The sequence below is a fragment of the Notamacropus eugenii genome, chromosome 3 (genome assembly GCF_028372415.1).
Source record: "Notamacropus eugenii isolate mMacEug1 chromosome 3, mMacEug1.pri_v2, whole genome shotgun sequence".
Classification (NCBI taxonomy): domain Eukaryota; kingdom Metazoa; phylum Chordata; class Mammalia; order Diprotodontia; family Macropodidae; genus Notamacropus; species Notamacropus eugenii.
The window spans coordinates 432091931-432115465 of record NC_092874.1 but is presented as its reverse complement, the minus strand read 5'-3'; the positions used below and the strand labels follow the sequence as shown (position 1 = coordinate 432115465).

At 45.5% G+C, this 23535-nt stretch overlaps 1 protein-coding gene across 1 annotated transcript in view; it reads left to right on the top strand.

Moving 5' to 3' along the window:
• CAND2 (cullin associated and neddylation dissociated 2 (putative)) overlaps positions 1–23535 on the top strand; it is a 50276-nt gene that overhangs the window by 16650 nt on the left and 10091 nt on the right. The window contains exons 3-12 of the mRNA XM_072598423.1: positions 4037–4191; positions 7027–7150; positions 8236–8492; positions 10140–10245; positions 11532–11671; positions 12974–13266; positions 14554–14695; positions 16064–17566; positions 18836–18931; positions 21068–21237. Coding sequence (XP_072454524.1) covers positions 4037–4191; positions 7027–7150; positions 8236–8492; positions 10140–10245; positions 11532–11671; positions 12974–13266; positions 14554–14695; positions 16064–17566; positions 18836–18931; positions 21068–21237 — 2986 coding nt within the window. The remainder of the gene's footprint in view (positions 1–4036; positions 4192–7026; positions 7151–8235; positions 8493–10139; positions 10246–11531; positions 11672–12973; positions 13267–14553; positions 14696–16063; positions 17567–18835; positions 18932–21067; positions 21238–23535) is intronic.

The following is a 23535-nucleotide window of genomic DNA, read 5'->3' as shown; positions in this document are numbered from 1 at the left end:
CTTCTCTCATCCTGTAACTGCGAGGTTGAATTTTTGAACTCAGATCTAGAACTTGAAATTTAATAGAGGCAAACATAATCTTCTTAAAACCATGTGTGTTTAACCTGGGGTCCAATAACTTGATTTTAAATATTTTAATAACTATATTTCAGTACAACTGGTAATCCTATATATTTTATTTTATTCAATTCATTTAAAAATATTCGCCTGAGGAGTCTCTAGGTTTCACCACACTGCCAAAGGGGTCTAGGTCAACAAAAGATTATTCTAAATTGTCGATCTCTTTTTTTCAATACTAATTCTGACATCCAGTATTTTCATTATCCCACACAACTTTATCACTGACAGTTTTGATACGCACTCCATCATTCCAGTCATTAATAAATACATTGAACAGAATAGGGCAAGGACAGAGCCCTGGGACACCTTCATTGGAGATTTCCCTACAAATCGATATTGAACCATTTACTAACCATGAGTTCTTGGGCCACTTTTCCAGCCAGTTTCTGAATCCACCCAATTCAAGTTGTTTCCCTCCATCTTTTCATTATATCATGGCAAACTGCCAAAAGATATTTAGACATCTAGGTGGACATTTACAGTCTAGAAACTGGATCCAAAAATGGAGATAATCTTGGTCTGGGCTGGTTTGTTCTTACCCAACTTGTGCTGACTCATAGAGTGATTCCCATTTCTCTCTCGTTCACAGAATGTTGCTTTAATAATCTGTCCTAGAATTTTGCCAGAAATCAATCAATCAACAAACATTGATTAGATAGTTTCTATGTGCCAGGCTTTGGCTAAGCTCTGGGGATATGAGCATGGTCCTTGCCCTAAAGGAGCTTAAACTCTAGGGAGAGACAATGTGCAAACAACTTGGTACCTGCAACATATATTTAATGCAAATGAAATTGATCCATGCACGGCATCTACAGGCTTATTAGGGCCTCTCGTGCTCTCCATGGACTTCCTTTGCTTTTTTGTTTATTATTTTTATATATTTAAATGTATTACTTATTTAAAATATTTATTTATTTAAAACAAAGTTAATTCTTTTTTCATTGAACAAAAAGTTGCTTTCTCCTCATGGTCTTTCGTTGGTCACTGCCCGTCGTTCAGTTTGGACATTTCCATGCTTCATTATGTTGGGGTTTTGTTAATCTAGGCTTTAACTCACTGAGGGAAGGGGGGTTGCCATCTTATTATTTCAGTGATTTTGGGCTTCAGTTTCCTTTTCACCTTTTTAGTTTAAAGATCCTTCTCCTTAGTAGAGAATTTTTTTTATAAAGATTTAATAGCAATAAAACCAAACAAACTTGCTTAGTAAATATTTGAATTTAAATGAGTTAATTTCTTAGGAGCCTAGAATAATAGATTAAGAGTTTGAAGGGAGGGGCAACTCGATGGCACAGTAGATAGAGCAGGGGCTTGCAGTCAGGAGGACCTGAGTTCAAATGCGGCCTCAGACATTTACTAGCTGTATGATCCTGGGCAAGTGATTTAACCCCAATTATCCATTCCCCCTCTCCCCCAAAAAAGTTAGAAGGGACCCTCTGGTGCTCTCAGACTCAGATAGAACTGGGGATGTCTAAACCATACCTCAGGTTCCCTATGAGCCTCATACTGACTTAGAAAATCACACGTTAACATTATCCATACTCTGTTGTGGTTTTATTTGTTTTGTTAACTATTTCCCAATTACATTTTAATCTGATCCTGACAGCAGAGTTTGACACTTTTGGTCTAGACTGGTTCCTCTGTTTTAGAGATGAGGAAACTGAGTCCCACAGAGCTGAGCTGAGCTCCTCAGTGTCACGTAGGTACTAAGGATCAGAGCCAAGATTCCACTCAGGTCCTTTGACTCCCACTCACTCAGTGTACAGTGGAGAGAGAGCTGCCTTTGGAGGTTCAAATCCTTACTACCCATCTGATCCCAGACAGGTTACTTACCTTGTCTGGGCCTCCATTTCCTCATCTGAAAAATGAGAGGGTTGCACTGGATGGATGTCTGAGATCCCTTCCAGCTCTGTGACTGTATGAGACCAAAAGTGAAGGAGACTGAAACAATGAAGAATCCAGAGGGCAGAAGAATTGTGAGGATGCTTTTTGCATGGATACTTTTCCATCCTTCTCTCAAAGCCCTCATCAGGACTCTTTCCCATTTACTTTCTTTCACTTTTAGTTTCAAATGGTAACAGTTGCCACTTCCATTCTCCTGGTTTGGTGCCTCCTGTTTAGTGTTATTTCTTTTAAATCTTCCCAGATTTCTTTGTTTTTTTTGTACGCATTGACCTTAATTACATTTTTGTGTTCTGTTCCATTAATAATGTGTTTTATTGAATTATGTATTAATGTATTTAATTTAATCAGTAATTTTATGTAATAAATGTTATTATAGATATTAACAAATACTTTTAATATTTTGATACATTTTATATAATAAATAATAAAATAATTTTATGTAATAATGCAATTTGTTTACTGCCCTTTCCGATCATTGGCCATTTTGGCTGTATTCAGTTTCTTGTTACTACCGATAATGTGCCAAGAACATCTTTGTATTCAGTTCACTCCAATCAGTCCTGTATTTCAGCTTGCAGCAGAAAGAGGACTCTAGCATTTGTCCAAATAGCTGAAGTCACCCATCAATCTTCATCATACCTCCACGCCCATTTGGTAATCTACTCTGGGCACTCATTCATTAGTAACTATTGTTTTTATGAAGCTTGTGATTTCATTGGTGTAGGGAACTTCCCATGAGAAAACTCTTATCTTTATTATCATTACATATCAATATTTGCTCTGTAGCCAAGAGTCCTAAAGACTTGTTTGGAGCACTCACAGGTTAACTATCTTTGCCTGCCATCATAGAGGCAAGATTTTAACTCAGATCTTCCTGACTTTAAGACTGGCTCTCTATTTTCTATGCCAGCCCTTCCTTTCACTCTAATAATGATATTTTTCCCCTCATAGTTCCTCACAAGGATGCTCTCCATCACACTGCTTTCCCTCTGGGTATTAGATCTCTATGTAGGTTTCTACCTTCTGGATATTGGCTGACATTATACTGACTGGAATGCATTGCCACCCACTCTGCCCCTGAGCCCTAATGACCATGCCTCTCTTGGTTGTGTGTCCACAATGTGAGCTCCTTGAGAGCAGGGACTGTTTTATATTTCCATGCCACAGGGTCGATGGCAGACTGAATGCTCAGAAAATGCTCTTTCATTCATTGAATCCAAGAAAAATCCACCAGACTCCAATCTGTCCTTTTGGAAGTAAGACAGACTCTCCCAATACCAGATCTTAGTCATGGATCCCCATCGCCCACTTTTTAGTACTATCTGTGAGGTGAAATTTACACCTTTGTGTTAAGAACTTTATTAAATCTTGTTATTAACTCATTCTACAGGTATTTGTATTTCACCTTCTGAGGCCATGGTTTGTATTACCACCCTCTAGTAAGTTGTTATTCATTAGGATCTCCATTCTCTGTATCACCCCACTACTGAAGTGGCCATATGATTAAACAATAAACACTTATTAAACAGAAAGAGAAAAGAATGAAAAAGAATGGAGATAATTAGGATGGAAAAAAATTAAATAAAGTGAGTATAGTAGGAGATAGTAGACCATGGACACCCAGCATTAACCCAGGGGTTACTCAGGGATACCATTCCATGATCTCTTCATTTAAGCCCTCAGTGGAATCTACACCCAGTCAGAGCAGCTGGGTTCAAATCTTATCTCTGATGCTCATGACCTGTGTGACCTTGGGCAACTCACCACCTCCCTAGCCTTCAGTTTGCTCTTCTATAAAATTAGATGGTTGAATTGAGTGGCATCCAAGGCCTTTTCCATCTTTAGGTCTCTGACCCTAAGATTCTAGCAAAATGGTAACCCATAGAAAGACCTCTATTATTCCTGTGAGATCTGGAGATTTACTTGGAATTCTCCTACTTCTGGTGAATTCAGAGGCGATGGTAAGGGACTCTTTGAAAGTGAGTGTGTCATTTTCTTTCCCTTCTCTCGGTAGTCTGGGCCCCCTGGTGGGCAAAGTGAAGGAGTACCAGGTGGAGACCATTGTGGACACCCTCTGCACCAACATGCTGTCTGACAAGGAGCAGCTCCGGGATATTTCTGGCATGGGCTTGAAAACTGTCATCTCTGAACTCCCACCTGTATCCACAGGTACCTAACCCCATCCTCCTCTGTAGAGAGTCCTAGGATTTCTGGATAAGCACAAGTTAACTTCCTAGATGGGTTCTATATTCCTAGGATCTTGGATTTAGAACTGGAAGAGACCTTAGAACCAACCCACTCATTTTACAGATTGGGAAACTGAGGCACAGAGAGACAAAGAGGCTTGGACAACTGGGTCACACAGTTAAAAGAGTCAGGGAGGATTTGAACCCAGATCTTCCTGACTCCCAGTTATACCATGCTGCCTCTATCCCTCTGCCTTCAGATAAAGGATCACACCCAAACCAGCCCAGTCAGTTGGGTGTGCCTCCTGTTTATTCAGAATACAGCAGCTACAACTAGGAGAATAATTCTTCTTTGAGAAGGCTAACCTCACTCCTTCCTGCTCCTTGCCCCTTTGCTAGGAACATGATAGGCATAGTGACAGCTCTATATTGTTCAGTCATTTTTTTTCAGTCATGTCTTACTCTCCATGACCCCATTTGGGGTTTTCTTGGCAAAGACACTGGAGTGATTTGCCACTTCCTTCTCCAACTCATTGTACAGATGAGGAAACTGAGGCAAATAAGTTAAATGACTTGCCCAGGGTCACACAGCTAGTAAGTGTCTGAGGCCAGATTTTGAACTTGGGTCTTTCTGACTCCAGGGCTGGCACTCCTTCCACTGCACCACCTAGACATACATTAGCTCCAACTATAACCCTGTGAGGCAAGTGGGAAGAGAAATAATATTTGCAGCAAACAGAAGCTGGGGGTTTGTGACTTACCTAAAGTCACTTGCCTAAAGCAAGTAGGTGGAAGAGTCAGGACGTGAACCCAAGGCCACAGCTCCCTTTTCAGTTCAGCTGAGTCTGAGAGAAGCAGGTCCCCACCCTCTGTGAGTGAGGAGGCTCAGTGAACCAAGCCTAGAGATACATAAAGCATTAGACTCGTATTTTTTTTTAGACAAGTTCACCCAGAGGACTTGCTGTTGCTTTCAGAATGTTCACTCAGGGATTCGGGCCTTGCTTGGCCCATTCTGGAACCTCCAGAAACCAGTTTATAAGTGAAACAAGGGAACCAGTCTTGTAACTTTGGACTTCAGTGCTTAGCACAGTGCCTCATAGATGTTTCCTGACTTTTGATATTGATTCTGAACCCCATGCTGTGTGGCTTATCCTCACTACACTCACCAGGCACTAAATCCCTCCCTTTAAGACAAAGGTGTCTTCCAGTGATGGGTCAGTGGTCATAAGCAAGCACCCCTTCCCCTGCTCCCTCAGAGGTACAAGTGCCAAGCATCTGCTGCCTGGTGGTAGATAAGCTAGAGTAAGGATGAGGCCTCATAAGGGGCAGACTCACATAGGGGTGACCCTGGTTTGAATCTAGACAGTCTGATGAGATGGGTTAACCTAATTGGGCCATTTTTCAGAAGGTGGTAAGGCAGTTCTGATTTACTGCCTATACTTTGTCTAGTTGATGGTCACTGTTTTGTCTCTAGCCAGCTGCCCTGCCTTCCTTTGCTTACTCTGTATGCCCTGGGGATGAAAAGGAAAAAGTCACATTCTTTACTGCCCTCATAGTAGGCCCTGAGGTGGTGTAAGTGGATAGAGAGCTTGGACATAGAGTCAGGAAGACCTGAATTCAAATCCTTCTCAGACATTCATTAGCTGTATGACCCTGGGCAAGTCACTAAACTTCTCTTTGCCTCTGTTTTCTCATCCTTAAAATGGTGGTAATGATAGTACCCAGCTCACAGAGTTGTTGAAGGATCAAGTGAGGCAATATGGATACATTATATATGTGTGTGTATATGTCCATATAATGTATATATGTGTGTGTGTATATGTATGTATAATACACGTATATATGTACATGTAACATATGTATATATGTACATGTAATATATAATCTATACATCTAGATAGATATGGACATAGATCTATATACATAGATATAGCTATAGATCTATATAGATATGTACAGTGTTTTACAAACCTTAAAATGGTACATAAATGTTTTGTTGTTATTCAGTCATATCCAACTCTTTGTGACTCCATTTGGGGTTTTCTTAGCAAGAATACTGGAGTGGTTTGTCATATCTTTTTTCCTGCTCATTCGACAGATAAGGAAATTGAGGCAAACAGGGCCACACAACTAGCAGGCGTCTGAGGCTGGATTTGAACTTAGGTTCTTCTTGACTCCAGGCTCAGCACTCTATCCTCTGTACCACCTAGCTGCCCTATATAAAGGCTATGATTATCCTACCTGAGGCATGAACAAGTACACTACCAAGAACAGAGAATTGGGAGTACAGAGAGCCCAGGTTCCAGCTCCAGCCCTGCTCTCAGTTCCCCTTTCTTTCCCTGGGGTTAGATCTGTAAAGCAAAGGGCTGGGAACAGACGACCTGCTAGGTCCCTGCTGGTTCTGCTGCCCTTTGGTCATGGAACCCTGCTGTTATGTCACCTAGACATAAAGCCTGGTTTGTAAAGCCTGGTTCCAGCAACTATGTGCACAATTTCCACCACCCCATGCTTTCTGATATGGCTTCACCTCATCAGCCTAAAAGCTGTAACCAAGTATTAGGATGGAGCCAGACCATGGCAACCTCAAAAGACCAAACCGCTGTTGGACAGTGGGATGGGGATGGATTTATAGAAGACTGAGGACAGTTAGGGGCAAGGGGAGGGAATATTTATTAAGTACCTACTATGTGCCAGTCACTGTTCTAAGAGCAGTCCAGATATTATCTGGCTGTGTGGGCATTCCACACATTGAGATCAGCGTCCCAGAAACACAGGCATTTTGGCAGTGCCCCACTTGTCCCTCATCTTTGTGTTCTAGGCTCCACCATGGCCGCCAATGTGTGTAAAAAGATCACATCCCAGCTCACTGGAGCTATTGGGAAGCAAGAGGACGTGTCGGTGCAGTTGGAGGCTCTGGATATCTTATCAGACATGCTAAGTAGGTAAGGAGTCTGGGAGGGAAAGCAGCCTGAAGGTCTTGGAATGGTGCTTATGGACCACAAATTGCACCTTTTATAGGACTTTGAACTTTTCAAAATGTTTTTATATTCATGATCTCATTTCATCTTTACATCATTCCTTTTTGTAAGGCAGAGCAGGAATTATAGCCATTTCATAGATGAGGAACCTGAAGCTCACAGAGCCAAGTCACACAGTGAGTTGAGGTAGATCAATGACTAGAACTCAAGGCTTTTGATTCCTAGTTTTCTTCTCTCCTACCTGGAGGATAGGGGTTTTAGGGGTTCCTCTGTTAGGCATCAAGGATGAGCTATTTTTCTGGGGCCCAGAAAGTGTAGATGCCTGGAGTTCCCACTGTGAGGTGGAGACTTGGATTAGCCTGGTTAGGAGAATAGGATGGGAAGGCAATAATGCCAGGCATCAGGGGCAAACTATTTACTGAGTCTGTGAAGGTGCAGACACCTGGGGCACCCCCTGCCAAACAGGGCTTTGAGTTGGTATGGTTAGGAGAAGAAGAGTGAAAGGACAATGATCGGGGAGGTCCAGGCACAATGAGGAGTGGCTGAGGGATAACCTGTAGAAAACATCCTCCTTCACTGTTTTTCTCATTTTAAGTACCATTTATCCTTCAGGGTGAACTCTGCCTCTCTCTAAGATACATCTCTAGTTGGGGGGACTCATGGCCTGCTAAAGCTGGGACTGTTCTCTGTGAGAAAGTGCCAGATAACAGACATCCCATTGGAACAGCTTCAATCTAGCCTTCTCAGGCCTGGGGTTAGGAGGCCAAGCCCTGGATTCTAGACTGTCTCTGCTCTGAGCTCTCAACCAAGTCCTTTAACCTCTCTAGGACTAAAGCTTCCCATCGCCTCTCAACATATGTCCTAGAGCCCAATGAGGATGAGTAAGGCCAGGTAGATCCACTATTACCTCAAATGCCCTCACTGCTCAACTGGCCATTGTGGAATGGGGTGGGTTGTAGGCTGGGTGTCAGAGGGATAGGAGTGGGGAAACTGAGTCCAGAGACTGGAGTCTGACTCCATCATCCTCCTCCCCCTTCTTTCGGCCACAGGTTGGGCGGGGCCCTCTTCTCCTTCCACTCCTCCATCTTGCACTGCCTGGTCCCCCAGCTCACCAGTCCTCGTCTGGCAGTGCGCAAGCGGGCCATTGTTGCTCTGGGCCACCTGGTCATGACCTGCAGCACCAACCTATTTTCAGAGCTCATGGAGCAGCTGTTGGCCGAGCTGGAGGGAGATGCGTCCACCTCCACCACCCGCACCTACATCCAGTGTATTGGAGGCATCAGCAGGCAGGCGGGCCATCGTGTTGGTATGGGGCTTCTAGCATTCCTGGGGAGAGAAGGCCAGGGAGTGGGGCTGACTGAGGAAGGGCAGTGGGTGATGGCTCTTGTTCCCAGGTGGGGAATAGAATGAGCGGAGGACAGTCGAGGACAGACCAACCCCCAGAAAATGGGCACTTCCTAGGGTAAAGAGATAGCTGAGCCAAGCCAAGGAAGGATGTGGGCTCCCATGGGCCCAAAATGTAAAGGAAAAACAGCTGAGGCGTGCATGTTTTTTTCCCCCTCTAATGAATAGCTCTATTTATTCTGCAAACAAGCATTATGGAAACTGTAGCTTATTTTGTACAGAACTCCAACTTTGTGGAAAATTTCTACAGCCAAGATTTAAAACAAACAAAAACAAAATCCCCACAAACTGTCTCAGTAAGGAATTGAGATAATGGCAAATAGTCACTTGTTTCCTGGTACTGGTGTTATAATTAGCAAAGCTGTCAAACATTAGGGAAAATACAAGGAAGAACATTTTAAAACCGTGTTGCTTAAGAGGGAAACAGCTGGCCTATTTAGGACTTAGAGCTCCTCCTAATTACCCGTGATTCTAAGAAACAAGCCTAGTACAGCTGTTCCAAAGGATACTGAGCTTCCAGGACAGGACTGCTTCTAAACCTTCACATGAAAGTGCTTTCAGGTGTCTCCAGCCTCTGGGAGGGACTGACCTAGAAGGGGAGGCTAATGAGAGATGAATGGAAGGTATAGAAGTGCCAGGGTTAGGAACAAAGGCCTGAAGGAATGGAAGCCAGGTGCCAGGGATGGGAAAAGATTTAGGGAATGCTTCCAGAATAGAGGCATCTATTGCCTGGCCTGGTTTGACCGACTGTGGATTCTCCTTCCCTCTGGGGGCTGCCAGGTTGAACAGAGAGCAACTAGACCTTGGCAAGGGGAGTGGGAAGGACAGGGAACATCGCATCCCTGAGGCAGGAGCGGAGTCAGTTGGTTTCCGCCTCTTGGCTCTCTGTCCTGAAGACTGCAAACCAGTCATTTTTTAAAAAATTAATCTTTATTGATAATTTTTGTTTTTATGTCATCTGTATTTCCAACTGTATCGCTCTCCCTGCTCCTTCCCAGAGAGCCCTCCTTTATGGTAAAGTGTCAAGAAAGAAAAAAGGTAGAAAAAAATTTTCCAAAAAAATGAATCTACTTAAACAAAAGAAATCTGATTTTATCGACCACATCCCTCCCCAGTTGTCCTCTACTTGTACAAGGTGGGAGAGGAGGAAGGTGCCTTCTCATGTATTCTTGATCAGTCAGTTTCATAGCTTTGTTGTTTTCTTCCTTATTGCTGTAGTCAGTGGAGCACACACGATTCATAGGTATTGTTTTCCTGGGCCTGATTCCTTCACGTTTAATCTGTTCCTAAATCATTGAACTTTGCAGAGCAGAGCTGCTAGCCTAGGCCTTTTGGGGATGGACTGAAAAGGACTCAAGATTTAGGGTCTGCCCTGAAGTAACTCTAGACCTATTATAATCTACTCATCAAAGTCCTGGGGTGGAGCAGGCTGGACTGGGGGAGGGGGGAGGGGGAAGCCTGAGGACTGGGCCACACCCCTTGGCAATAGGGAGCATGTTCTGCTGGGTGGGACTCAGCTCTGGACCCTCTCTGTCTTTCCACCCTGCAGGTGCCCACCTGCCAAGGATCGTCCCTTTAGTGGTGAAGTTTTGTGCTGTGGAGGACGATGAACTGCGAGAGTATTGTTTCCAAGCCTTTGAGTCCTTTGTGAGGAGGTGGGGAGGCCTGGGGGTCCCCAATTGGAAGCCCTGATTGGATTCAGTCTGGGGGTGGGGGTGTTAGATTGGGGCTGAGGTAGTCCTGGGCACACACAGAAGCTCCTGCCTCCCTGGCTCTTCTCTGGCCTTCTGAAAACATTTTCTTTCCTTCAGCCACTCCTCCCTCTTTTTAAATCAGTCTCAGTTATAAATAATAAACACAAAGAAAAACAAAAGATCAGAGAATCCTAGGATTTCCATGCAGGAAATCAAGCAGTCAAGTAAGAAGCATTTATTAGGCACCTATTGTATGCTAAATCCTGGGCACACGAAGGCATAAATGAAACAGCTCTTACCCTCACACAGCTTACGTTGGATGAATCCAGTCCATTTGTGTGTGTGTGTTGAATCCTTTCTATAAAACTCTAAACTCTTTAAAGGCCAAGGCCATCTTTGTCCCTTTTCTGACCTCAAGTATACAGTAGGGTCTCAATGAGTGTTTTTTTAATTGAATTGACTTGGAAGCCAAAGGTGTAGTAACTAGTTGGTGGAGGATGTGATCACGTTTCCTCTGTCCACACATACAGAGCCTGAAAGAGAGACAAAAGACAAGAAAGTGTGGTAGGGAAAGAGTCCTGGATTGAGAGTCGAGTCCTGGGTTCAAACCAGATTCTAACTCTGCCTGGTGGGAAACACACACTCACACTCTCTCTCTCTCTCTCTCTCTCTCTCTCTCTCTCTCTCTCTCTCTCACTCCGTTAAGGGGGCTGGTAGTGATCCATAATAGAAGGTGACTGGTTTGAAGTGGCTAAAGATAGACCTTTTGCCAGAGAACCTCCCAATTTGGAGACTAGGGAAAGCCAAGGCCTCTAAATCCCATCAACTAGGAGAGAAGCCTGTATTTGAGGACAGGGATTAGGGGATGAGGAGAGAAGCCTTGGAGGTCAGTGCTGGACTTACAGACTCATGATATATAAGACATTGAGGCACAAAGTGGGGAGTCAGGAGATCTGGGTTCCATGCCTGGATCTCTATCACTATCTGGGTGATCTCAGACAAATTACTTCACCCCATTGGCTCCCAGTTCCCTCATCCATAAAATGAGAGACTAGAATCACATGCTATGAACTTGTCCATTAGCTAAATTCTCAGCCAAAATCTTAAAGGCCAATACTTTCTACTTCTAAGGGGAGTGAGTATGGCTAAGGCCTCTGGGAACCATTCATTCTAGGAGAGTAACTTTAGCCCCTCGTTCTCACTATTTATAAAAATGACTATGTTCCCTCTCTCCACTCAATCTTCAGGTGTCCCAAGGAGATGGGACCCTACATTCCCAGCGTGACCAACCTCTGCCTGAAGTACCTGACCCATGACCCCAACTACAACTATGACAGTGATGAGGATGAGATGATGGAGACAGAAGATGGAGAAGATGATGAACAAGGTAGCTGTGGCTGTTGAGATGGGGCATGGGCCTCTGGCAGGGTGGTCCTCTTGTCTCCACCAGACCAAGTCCTAGACCCTCCACTGGACCAAGGCCTAGACCCTCCACTGGACCAAGGCCTAGACCCTTCATCACACCAAGGCCTAGATCCTCCACTGGACCAAGGCCTAGACCCTCTACCATACAAGGCCTAGACCCTCCACCAGACAAGGCCTACATCCTCCACCACACCAAGTCCTAGACCCTCCATCAGACCAAGGTCTTAGACTCTCCACTGGTTCCCATCATCCTTAATAGCTAGCATTTATAGAGAGATTTCAGTTTTGCAAAATGATTTACAAATGTTATCTCATTTTACCCATATAACAACCCCAAGAAATAGGTGCTATTGTTATCTCCATTTTACAGTTAAGGAAACTGAGGCAGACACAAGTTAAGTGACTTACCCAGGGTCCCACAGGTAGTAAGTGTCTGAGACCAAATTTGAATTCAGATCTTCCTAATTCCAGGCCCAATACTATATCTACTGTACCACCTCGCTTCTTTGAAGATAACATATTTTGTTTTAGATTTGATGTGAGATGAGCTCACTAATTAATCTCTGCATTCAGGACACTGGCTTCACCTCTAAAGTCCAGAGGCCTCTTTGTGATCTTCACCTTTTCTTCCACCCTCATTTATTACAGTTCCTTTTGCATCTGGAGGAAAGAGGAGGGATTTTGGGGAATGAGATGTCTCTAAAGTGGTCATAGAAGTGTTTGGATAAGTGTTCTTGGCTCAGGGAATCATAGGATCAGAGATCTCACCTGTAAAATGGGAACAATAATAGACTTTCACATTGGAGTTGCACGCCTTCCTCATGGACTTGGGATATTTTTTTTTTTTGGTTAATTGTAAATTTAGGCATAGAAATGGCCAGCAAGTAAATGAGGAAACTGAGGCCCAGAGAGGTCAAGCAATTTACACAAGGTCATACCTATATAGGTAGATAAGCACAGAGGCAGGATTGAACCAAGTTCTCTGACTTCTGGGAGGTTCAAATGGGTAATATCCAAAGAATTTTTAAATTTTAAAGGGTTGTGCCTGTGGTAGCTGTTATTAATTAATGATATCGTTAATAACCATTCCTTATGTTATAATTACCATTACAATATATTATATGGATAGACTCATTGATAATAACAGGATAATGGATGAGTAACGATCATAGGTGATATGCTACTGCTAATGAAAAGTGGGTGTCTCCCAGTTTAACATAAGATGTTAGCCCCATGAAACCCCATGTGGTTCTGCCATCCCCAGAAAGTGACGATGAGTACAGTGACGATGATGACATGAGTTGGAAGGTCCGAAGAGCCTCGGCCAAGTGCGTGGCCACCGTCATTAGCACCAGGCATGACCTATTGCAGGATTTCTACCAGGTCCTCTCGCCCGTGCTCATCAGCAGGTTCAAGGAACGGGAGGAGAATGTCAAGGCTGACATCTTTGGGGCCTACATCTCTCTGCTAAGACAGACGCATCCCGGGCAAAGCTGGTTCCGGACATCAGAGGTGGCCAGCAAGGAAAATGTGCCCCTCACCATGCTGCAGAATCAGGTGGGGAAGCAGGGCCAGGAGAATGGGTGCAGCAGGGAGCAGGGCGGGGAGTCTTTGCTGGAGAGACCTCAGGATCATGGTGCTCTTTGGGGGATCCCCCCTGTGAGTGGGGCAGCGATCAGGGGCAGGTGATAGACACAGTGGGGATCTTGGGACCAGAATGATGGGTCCAAGTCCCAGTAACTGCCACCTCCAGCTGCGCCTCCCTCTCCATTGTCCTTTAAGTTTGAAGAGGGTCCATTCCCCTGTTCTCCTTCCTGCCCCTCTGCAGAACCATCCAAATGGCCAATCACCTGTTCTTTTGGACACTCTTGGAAAGAATATTGTCTTCAGAATCAGAAAACCAGCATTCCAATGCTGCTTCTGCCCCTCGCTATCCTCTGTCAGCCTCAGTTTCCTCATCCTTAAAATAAGGGGGTTAGATTCAATTGGTCTCAAGATTGTCTTCCATAGGATTCTATGAGCTGTGCAGAAGGCTGGTGAGGCCTTCTTCCCTGAACTCTGCGGTCTTTGATGTAATATGTTAATGGGCCACTAGGTGGTGCAGTGATAAAGCGCTGGGCCTGGAGTCAGGAAGACTTGTTTTAATCCAGCCTCAGGCACTTACTAGTTGTGTGACCCTGGGCATCTGTAAAGTGAGGTGGAGAAGGAATGACAAGCCACCATAGTGTCTTTGCCAAGAAAACCCCTAATGGGGTCACAAAGAGTCAGCCATGTCTGAAATGATCAAACAAATTAATAATTTGATTATTAATGATTAAATTTAAGTTAAATTTAAAAATATACAGTTCTTCCTCAAATCTGGGAATTCTCAATTCCCAGATGCCTTATGGTCCCAGAGGACTTTGATGAGTAGAGAGGATGTCATGTGAGCCTTCTTCATTCTTCTTTCACTGGCTGAATCCATATCATTCCTGAGGGTGGGATAGGATGAGAATTGGGTTTGGACTCTGGAGGGACAGGGTTCAAATCCCAGGTCTGCTGCTAGCCACCTGAGCAAATCATCTCTCTTTTTTGGACCTTAGTTTCTCTATCATCAGTGAAATGAGGAAACTGAAGTAGAAGGCCCTTGGGGCCCCTTGAAGCTCCAAATCTGTGATACCTGGGATCAGGGATAGAAGGCCCAGGGCCTTTCCCAGGCTCAGCCAACTCCAGACCAGGAGCCCCTTTGTGAGCCTAAAGGACAATGAAGACACATGAGTAGCTTGATAAGAATGCCTCAGTGCTTTGGGAGGAGGGAGGGAGACAGGCTCCTGCTGGTCACTGAATGCCTCAGATGTCCTGTAGGTACCCCATATTGTCAAGGCTCTCCAGAGACAACTCAAAGACCGGAGTGTCAAGTCCCGTCAAGGCTGCTTCAGCGTCCTCACAGAACTAGCTGGAGTCTTGCCTGGGAGCCTGGCTGAGCACATTCCTGCCTTGGTGCCAGGTAATCTAGACTGGGGATGGAGGGCGGAGTTAAGGCTGGGGGCAGCATCCTCCTTGTGAGGAGCTAGGCAAACCTTCTAAACAACATAGGACCACCTCCCCTCACACTAGTTCTGGTCAGGATCACTTTTATCAGGGTGGTGTTTTGGAAAGAGCTCGGGATTGGAGTTTGAAGACCTAGAATCACATCTTGGCCCCTCTTGGCCTCAGTTTCCTCCTCTGTAAAATAAGGGTCTTGTACTAGCTCAGGGGTAAGCAAAGTTTGGCCAAAAGGTCAAATCCAACCCAGTGCCTCTACATATAAAAATGTAAAAAGCATTTTTGGCTTATGGGGCCATGCAAAACTGTGTAGTAGACAAGATTTGGCCCATGGGCTGTCGTTTGCTGACCCCTAAACTAGGTCCCTCCCAACTGTAACTCTAAGATCCTGTGATCACTTTAACCACATTATGGCCCCATCCCATTCCTAGTCTGGCTGTAGACCGGCACCTCTGCCTCCCACCATCATCCTTTATTTTGATAGTCCTGGTCATTGTCTAGACCCTCATCCTCTTCCCAGTTGCACTGATTGGAAGCTGTAACTATACTGGAGCATTTGGTCCTTTCCCCCATAGGGAACTGGCTGAATCTTACTCAGAACCACTCCCTTCTCTACCTTACTACACCCCCTGTCCTCCCTTCCCAACTCACCCAGTTACTGAGGAAGATAGTGAAGTAGCAATACCCTGAGTGTTCCTGAAGCAGCAGATGATGCCTCGTATGCTTGGGCTGTGGTCCAGACTTCTTTTTTTAATGCTGCATTGCCTTCTTGGAAAGGAGAGGAATGACCCATCCAGCAAGGGTAGGGGTATGACCCATCCAAGGGTCTCCAGGAGGCTCTCTTGTTGCTGGATGACTGATCTTTCACTCAGTAGTACAGCAGCCAATGAAAACTTTCACTGGCTGGCCTGGTTTTTTTCCATTTGCCCAGGCAATACATAGTTTGTTGGAACTGCCATGTGCAAAGTCTTGCACTAGGAGCCTTGGGAGACGTAAAGAGGAATAAAGAAACCAAAGTCTCAGTCCTGTGTGGACTTTAGTATTTCCACTAGTCAGGGACCTCGGGAGAAGGAAGGTGTCTTCTCTAGGTTTGGCGAAAGAAAGAAGGCATCTTCGCTATACTTTTTGTCCTGTAATTTTTGGGACCCCATTAATATTGGGGGAAAAAAAATACTGAGGATGATCCTGAGACAAGGATTGCACTAACTAGACAGTCTGTGTTAGGGAATGGGCTGTGGAAGCTTGGTGCTGCTGAGCTACAGATTCTCCATAAAGAATCTGGTTCTCCTGGTAATGTGGTTTTCATCTTCTCTCCCCCGATATATTTTAGGCATTATCTTCTCCCTGACAGACAGGGCTAGCTCTTCTAACATGCGTATTGATACTTTGGCCTTCCTGCATGTGCTCCTGTGTACCCACCCTCCTGAGGCCTTCCATACCCACCTGCCAGTCCTGCTGCCCCCGGTGGTGGCTTGTGTGTCTGACCCCTTCTACAAGATAACCTCCGAGGCTTTGCTGGTGACCCAGCAATTGGTGAAGGTCCTCCGGCCTCTCGATCAGCCCTTGGCCTTGGATCCCCAACCCTACGTTAAGGATATCTTCACTGCTACCCTCATGAGGCTGAAGGCAGCTGATCTGGACCAGGAGGTGAAGGAGCGAGCCATCGCCTGCATGGGCCACATCATAGCCCACCTGAGAGACTGGCTGGGGGGCGAGCTAAAGCCCACCCTCCTCATTTTCTTGGAGCGGCTAAAGAATGAGATCACCCGACTGCCCACAGTCAAGGCACTGATTCTGGTGGCGGGATCCCCACTCCGTGTCGACCTGCAGCCCATTATCGACGATGCTTTGCCCATCTTAGCTTCCTTCCTGCGGAAGAACCAGAGGGCCCTAAAGCTGGCGACCCTGGCAGCCCTTGATGTCCTGGCTCAGAATTACAAGACCGTGCTTCCACCAGCCACAATCGAGGCAGTGCTGGCAGAACTTCCCCCACTCATTGGGGAGAGTGACATGCATGTGGCGCAGGTGGCTGTGGGTTTCCTCACCACTGTGACCCAGGCTCACCCCTCCTCACTGGCCAAGGCCAGTGGCCCCATCCTTTCTGAAATCCTGCAGCTGGTATACTCACCGCTGTTACAGGCTGGAGCACTGACGGCCATCACAGGTTTCCTCCAGGCCCTCATGGGCACACGGGCCCCACGCCTGAGCTATGGCGAGCTGAAGAAGCAGCTCATAAGCCCCATCTACAATGCAGGTCCAAATTCGCCTCCCCTCCACAAACAGGTGCACCACTCAGTGGCCAAGTGCTTGGCAGCCTTGGTGGTTGCCTGTCCCCAGGAGGCAGCAGGCACCGTGGGCCAGTTCATTCGAGATGCCCAATCCTCCCGATCCAGTGCAGGCGTCAAGGTCCTGGCCTTCCTGGCACTGGCTGAGATGGGTCATGTGGTGGCTGGGATGGGACCACAGCGGGAGCTGAAAACAGTTCTGCTCGAGGCTTTCTCATCACCCAGTGAGGAGGTGAGGTCAGCAGCCTCCTACACACTGGGCTGTGTGGGTGCCCGGAACCTCCCTGAATACTTGCCCTTCCTGCTCGGGGAGATCGGCACCCAGCCCAAGAGGCAGTACCTGCTGCTGCATTCACTGAAGGAAACCATTGGTGCAGCCCCAGCTGAAGGCCTCAAGCCCTACGTGGATGACATCTGGGCCCTGCTGTTCAGGCACTGTGAGTGCAGTGAGGAAGGCACCCGCAATGTGGTGGCCGAGTGCCTGGGGAAGCTGGCCCTGGTGAACCCTTCCCAGCTGCTGCCCCAGCTGCAGAAGCAGCTCCTTGCAGGTAAAAATGGAGGGAGGTGCTGGGGAGTCAGCTCCCTGGGTGGGATCAGAGGATCTCCAGAATCATGGGGAGCACCTGCAGATTGCTTCCCCTTCCCCCTCAAAGTGCCTCCTTTCATCCAGAAAAGAAGAAAAGGGGAAAGCAGGTCAGCTCTCAGTTATCCACATGAGGCCCATGCTGGCTTCATTCCAGCCCACTTGGGGAAAAAATTCAGCAAAATCAAGCAGCAAAGACTGTCCCTGACAGTATATGCAGTATTCCATACCCACGGCCCCTCACCTTTGCAAAGAGACCACTGCCCACTTTAGATGGGGCTGTCTATAAAGTCAGCCTCATTTCGATAATATCACCTAACCTCTGTCTCCCTCAGGTTCCTCAACTGTTAAATGGGAGTCAAATAGCTCTTACCTCCCAGGGTTGTTGTGAAGGTCAGGTGAGATAACATTGTAAAGTTCTCTGCACACTCCAGAGCACTGTATAAATCCTCCTACTCATTAGTATTGTCATGGTAGCGCTCTGTGACTGCCCTCTTCCTTCTCAGCTGTTGTAGATAATGCAATTACCATTGGCCCCCAAAACATTACTCTTCTTTGGGTCTAGATCTATGATTTCCCCATGAGCACAGGGAACTCCACTGTTGCCCAAAGATATTGGCTGTTGTTCTGTGAGCCCTTGTGTTGGAGAATCTCCCCGAGCTTTGCCCAGGGTCACACAGCCAACGCAGGTTAGGGACAGGGCTTCCTCACTCCAATGCCAGACCTGTCATTGTTACCTGGCTCCATCTCTGGTTTCCCTACCAGGTAAGAGGCTTAGGAAGGCAGTGGCTTGTCCCTGGCTGGTTTCAGAGCCACAATGCTCTTTATTTCAGAGAACACTGCAAAAATCATCGTGGAAAAGAGACCACATTTCACACCCCACTCCAAAACAGAAGTGGGCTGTAGTGTCTTCTGTGTATCATTCCTCTTGTTCCCCTTCCTCAGAGTGGGCACTTGAGAGCTGGCAGTAAGTAGGGTCCTTTTCCCAAACATTGAGAACAGAAGGCAAAGGCCCAAGTTGCCCCAGCCACGATAAGAGGTTCCAGATCTGAAGGAGTGGCAGTGCCAGCTGTGAAATGTTGACATTGCTGTCTCACAAGACGGGAGGAAGGGAAACTGGGCTTCCTATGGAGGCAGGGAAGCCAGGAGGGCCCACCCCACCCACAATGCCAGGACTGTTATCTTGAATTGGTCTTGTTCCCCTTGGGTCATGCTTTCTCCTGGGTCCCACCAGGTTCACCACATGCACGTAGCACCGTCGTCACCGCCATTAAATTCACCATCTCAGACCAGCCCCAGCCTGTCGACGTTCTTCTGAAGGATTGCATTGGTGAGTCCAGAGCCCTGGCTTTTTGTTACCTGGCAAGACTTTTACCATCAAGAACAAAGGGGGCAGAGGGCGGAACCTCTCTGGCAAAGATTGAGGTCCCACATCCGAAGGGGCTCCATGCTGGCACAGGCTGCAGAATGAAGCGTTGACACCACCTTCCCTGTGGAGGAGGGGGCTCTTCTTAGTGTTTGCTCCCTCCTCCAATTATTAGCCCTTTTCTTATTTGTTTAAATGTAGTAAAATGTAAGCTAAGGAGGGCAAGGCTTGTCTTTTGTTATGATATCCGTGGTGGTTTAGCGCAGTGTTTTGTAAATAGTAGTACTACAGTATATAGTATATATAGTGTATAATCAATGTGTATTCATATTGAATTAGATTGATTGGTAAAATGGGCACAGTAATCCCTGCCCTGTTTCCCTTATGGAAGATGCCGAGAGGATCAAATGAAATAATGGACAGAAGGCCTTTGAAAAGGAAGATTCTTATACAAAAGTATGGGAACAAAGATGAATGGGTGAAGCTGGGACTCACTCTGACTCTGCTTCTCCCATATATGGACCATAGGGTGGGAAGGGTGTGAGTGTATATGTATGTGAGAGAGAAAGTATGGGGTGTGTGTCTGTGTGCGTGTCTCTGTGTGTGCGCACGTGTATGTATCTGTGTGTGTCTGTGTGTGTGTGTATGTATCTGTGTGTGTGTCTGTGTATCTGTGTGCGTGTCTGTGCGTGTGTATCTCAGTGTGTCTGTGTGTGTGTGTATCTGTGTGTGTGCGTGTGTATCTCCGTGTATCTGTGTGTTTCCCTGAGGAGATAAGGCCTTATTCATATTCGTCTTTAGGGATAGGGACCAGACCTGCAATTTCAGTGCTGTATGAATAGATGAATGAATGAAGCATTTATTAAGCTCTTACTGTGTGCAGCCCTGCACTGTGAGCTGGACATGCAATGGAGAAGTAGTGGGGGAGGAAGGTATCAGCTGCTGGTCAAAGGCAAAGGTCCCTTGATCCTTAGGGAACAGTGGCTAGGCAGATGGACACTCCCCTTCTTTCGTATCATTTTCCCTACTAAAATCACTTCACTTGCTGATGTTAAAACTTTCGAGGGTAACAAGAACTTTTTTCTTGGATAAGGAAGTCCCAGGTGAGGAAACTCTCTCTACCAATGCATATTGGCACCTTTTCTATAACTTCCAGTCTTAGAGATTTTCCGGGTCACACAGTCTACATGTGTTGGAGATGGGACTTGAACTCAGATGTTCCAGATTTTGAGGCAAACATTCTATCTGCTACACTGTGATGCCTCTCCTCATGATGTCTATAGGGGATTTGTCATTTTTCCTAGGACTCATTCATTATCTCATTTGATCCTTTCCATACCAGGTCACCTGGTTGACTTCTGGTAAGCTTCAGGTCTTTTTCAGACAAACTGCTGCCTGTCCATGTCTATGCCCATCTTCTACATGTAAAGTTGGCTTTTTGAAATTCAAGCCATAGGACTTCATGTGTATCTCTATTAAATGCCATCATATTCCATTTGATTCACTGCTCCAGACTGGCAGGATCTTTTTGGACTCTGAATGCCATCCTTGTGAGAGGGCTCCCAGGGTTGCTGGGTCATTACAAAGTGTGGTAAGAGCTCTGGCCTTGGAGTTATGAGCAGGAGCTGAGGGTGAACGCCACCTCTGAGGCTCTCTACTGATGCCCTTGGATGTATCACTTTGTCTCCTCAGGTCTCCCTGCTTTAAGTGAGAGGGTTGGATCGGGTGTCCTCGGAAATCCCTTCCCATCTCATTAGACTCTGAGGTCCTCGAGGGTAGACGTTGTTTTCTACCTTTCTTTGTGTCCTCAGAGCTTAGCATGGTGCACACAGCAGAAGGTTAATAAATGCTTGTTGAGTTGATTTGACTGTAAATATGAGCATGTGAATACAACTTCTATTAGCCAGGTTATAGTACCCAGATAAGTGAGGCATAATTATAGAACTTGGTTTTCTGTTGTTTTTATTTAAAAGCTAGATAATTTCATGGCTGCCCCCCTAACTCGTGTGTGTGTGTGTGTGTGTGTGTGTGTGTGTGTGTGTGTGTGTGTGTGTGTTGTTTTCATTTTCTCCTTCTTACTCTCCCTCTCCCACCCTGCAGGAGATTTCTTAAAGACCCTTCAGGACTCAGACCTAAATGTCCGAAGGGTGGCTCTGGCCTTATTCAACTCTGCTGCTCACAACAAGCCCTCCCTCATCCGAGACTTTCTGGACAACACACTTCCCCATTTGTACACCGAGACCAAGGTCCGAAAGGAGCTCATCCGAGAGGTCAGTGGGCAACAGGGTAGTGGCAGGATGAGGATAGCGCAGGGGACATGGAGGAAGGTACAGACCATTCTGCATCCTTACCAGCTGGGTGAATAAGAACTGCAAATTATTGCCAAATTCCCCTCCCATTTCTAACAACTTCTCCCTAGGGGATGGCAAGGTGGAATACTGAAGAAGAGCTCTGAATTTGGAATTGGGAAGATCTGGGTTCAAATCCAGCCTCAGATATTTAATGCCTGTGTGACCTCAGCAAGTCATTTAACCTCTTAAAAGTCTTGGTTTCTTCATCTGTGAAATGGGGATGACAATAGCACCTTCCTCCCAAGGGTGGTTGTGAGGATTAAATGAGAGACTATTTGTAAAGCACTACGTAAACGCTGCTGGCTGCTGCTCAGCTGGTAGAAACCCCAGGAGATCTCTAGATGTGCTCTGGTCCAACCACAGCTGGAGTAATTTTTAGATGTCAAATTTTAAGAAGAACATTGCCAAGCTTGGGTGTGTCCAAGAGAGGAAGAGGAAAATGGCGGGGAGGACTAGAGTCAAACATTAGGTGAAGAAACCAAATGTATTTATTTTAGAAAAAACTTAGGAATCAGTCATTAAACATTTATTAAATGCCAACTACGTGCCAAGTACCATATGCTAAACACCAGAGATACAAAGAAAAGGAGGAAGCTGAAAGTAGGTCCTCAAGTATTTAAAGGATTCTCAAGTTTCAGTGAAATCAGGCTCATTTTGCTGGGACCTTGAGGAGGAGCCCTGGGTGGAAGAAATGTGGAAAAGATGGTTTCAGTTCAAATAGGAGGAAAAGTTTCCTGACAATAACTGCCCCTAAATAAAACTGGATGCTTTGAAAGGTAGTGAGTTCAGGGGATGGAGCCAAGATGGTAGAGGAGAGGCAGTAACCCCAATGAATTCTCCCAATATTTCCCTCCAAAAAACTTCAAAATAATGCCTCAAATCAAATTTTGGAGCGACGGAGCCAACCAAAGGTCACAGTGAGACATTTTTTCCAGCCTTAGACAAATTAGTTTGGAAGGCAAGGTCTGTGATATTGGGGTGAGGTCAGCCTGGAGCAAATGCAGGGTTAGCCACAGTGGTGAGCTTTGAAGGTGGCAGCTGCAGCTTTAGGAGCTGCAGGGCAGAGAAGAGCACTGCAGGGGAGCAGGGGCTGTTCCTGGGTAAAAACCAGACAACCTATCTTGGAAGCACCGAAAACCTGCAGGCCCCCAGAACTGTCTGTGAGACACCAGTTCAACAAAAGCCTGGAGCTTGGGACATCCCCAAGCGAACAGAGCCAGCTTTAACATAAAGTAGAAAATCAAGAAATAGACTGGAAAAATGAGCAAATAACAACAAAAAATCTGACCATAAAAAAGTTACTATGGTGAAAGGGAAGGTCCAGACACAAACTTAGCAGAAGACAGTGATGTGGAAAGAGTTACAAACAAAGCCTCAAAGCGAGAAAAAGTATAAAGTGGACACAAACTCAGTAAGAATTCCTGGGAGAGCTAGAAGAAGAGCCAAAAAAATTATTTTAAAAATCAGAGTTGTAGAGGAAAAATTGGGAAAAGAAATGAGGGTGATGCAAGAAAATTATGAAAAGAGGCACCAAAAATTACTTAAGAAAATAACAATTTAAAAAGCAGAATTGGCCAAATGGAAAAAAAGAGGTACAAAAACTCACTGAAGAAATAATCCTTTAAAAAATAGAATTGGGCAGATGGAAGATAATAACTCTATGAGACATTAAGAAGCAATAAAACAAAGTCTTCAAAAGAATGAAAAAATAGAATAACTTGAAATTTCTCATCAAATAAACAACTGACCTTGAAAATAGATCAAGGAAAGGTAATTTATGAATTCTTGGAGTACCTGAAATCTATGATCAAAAAGAGAGCCTAGATGTCATCTTTCAGGAAATTATAAAGGAAAACTGTTTCACTGTCCTAGAACCAAAAAGCAAAACAGAAATTGAAAGAATCCACCAGTCACCTCTTGAAAGAGATCTCAAAGTGAAATCACCCAGGAATATTATAGCTAAATTCCAGAGCTTCCAGGTTAAGGAGAAAAATTGCAAGTAGCCAGAAAGAAACCATTTAAATATTATTCAGTCAGGATCACATAAAATGTAACAACGTCCACATTAAAGGAGAGGAGGGCTTGGAATATGAGATTCCAGGAGTCAAAGGAGCTAGGATTACAACCAAGAACCACCTATCCAGCACAACTGAGTATAATCCTGCAGGGAAGCTAACGGCTATTTAATGAAATTGGGGACTCCCAAGCTTTCCTGAT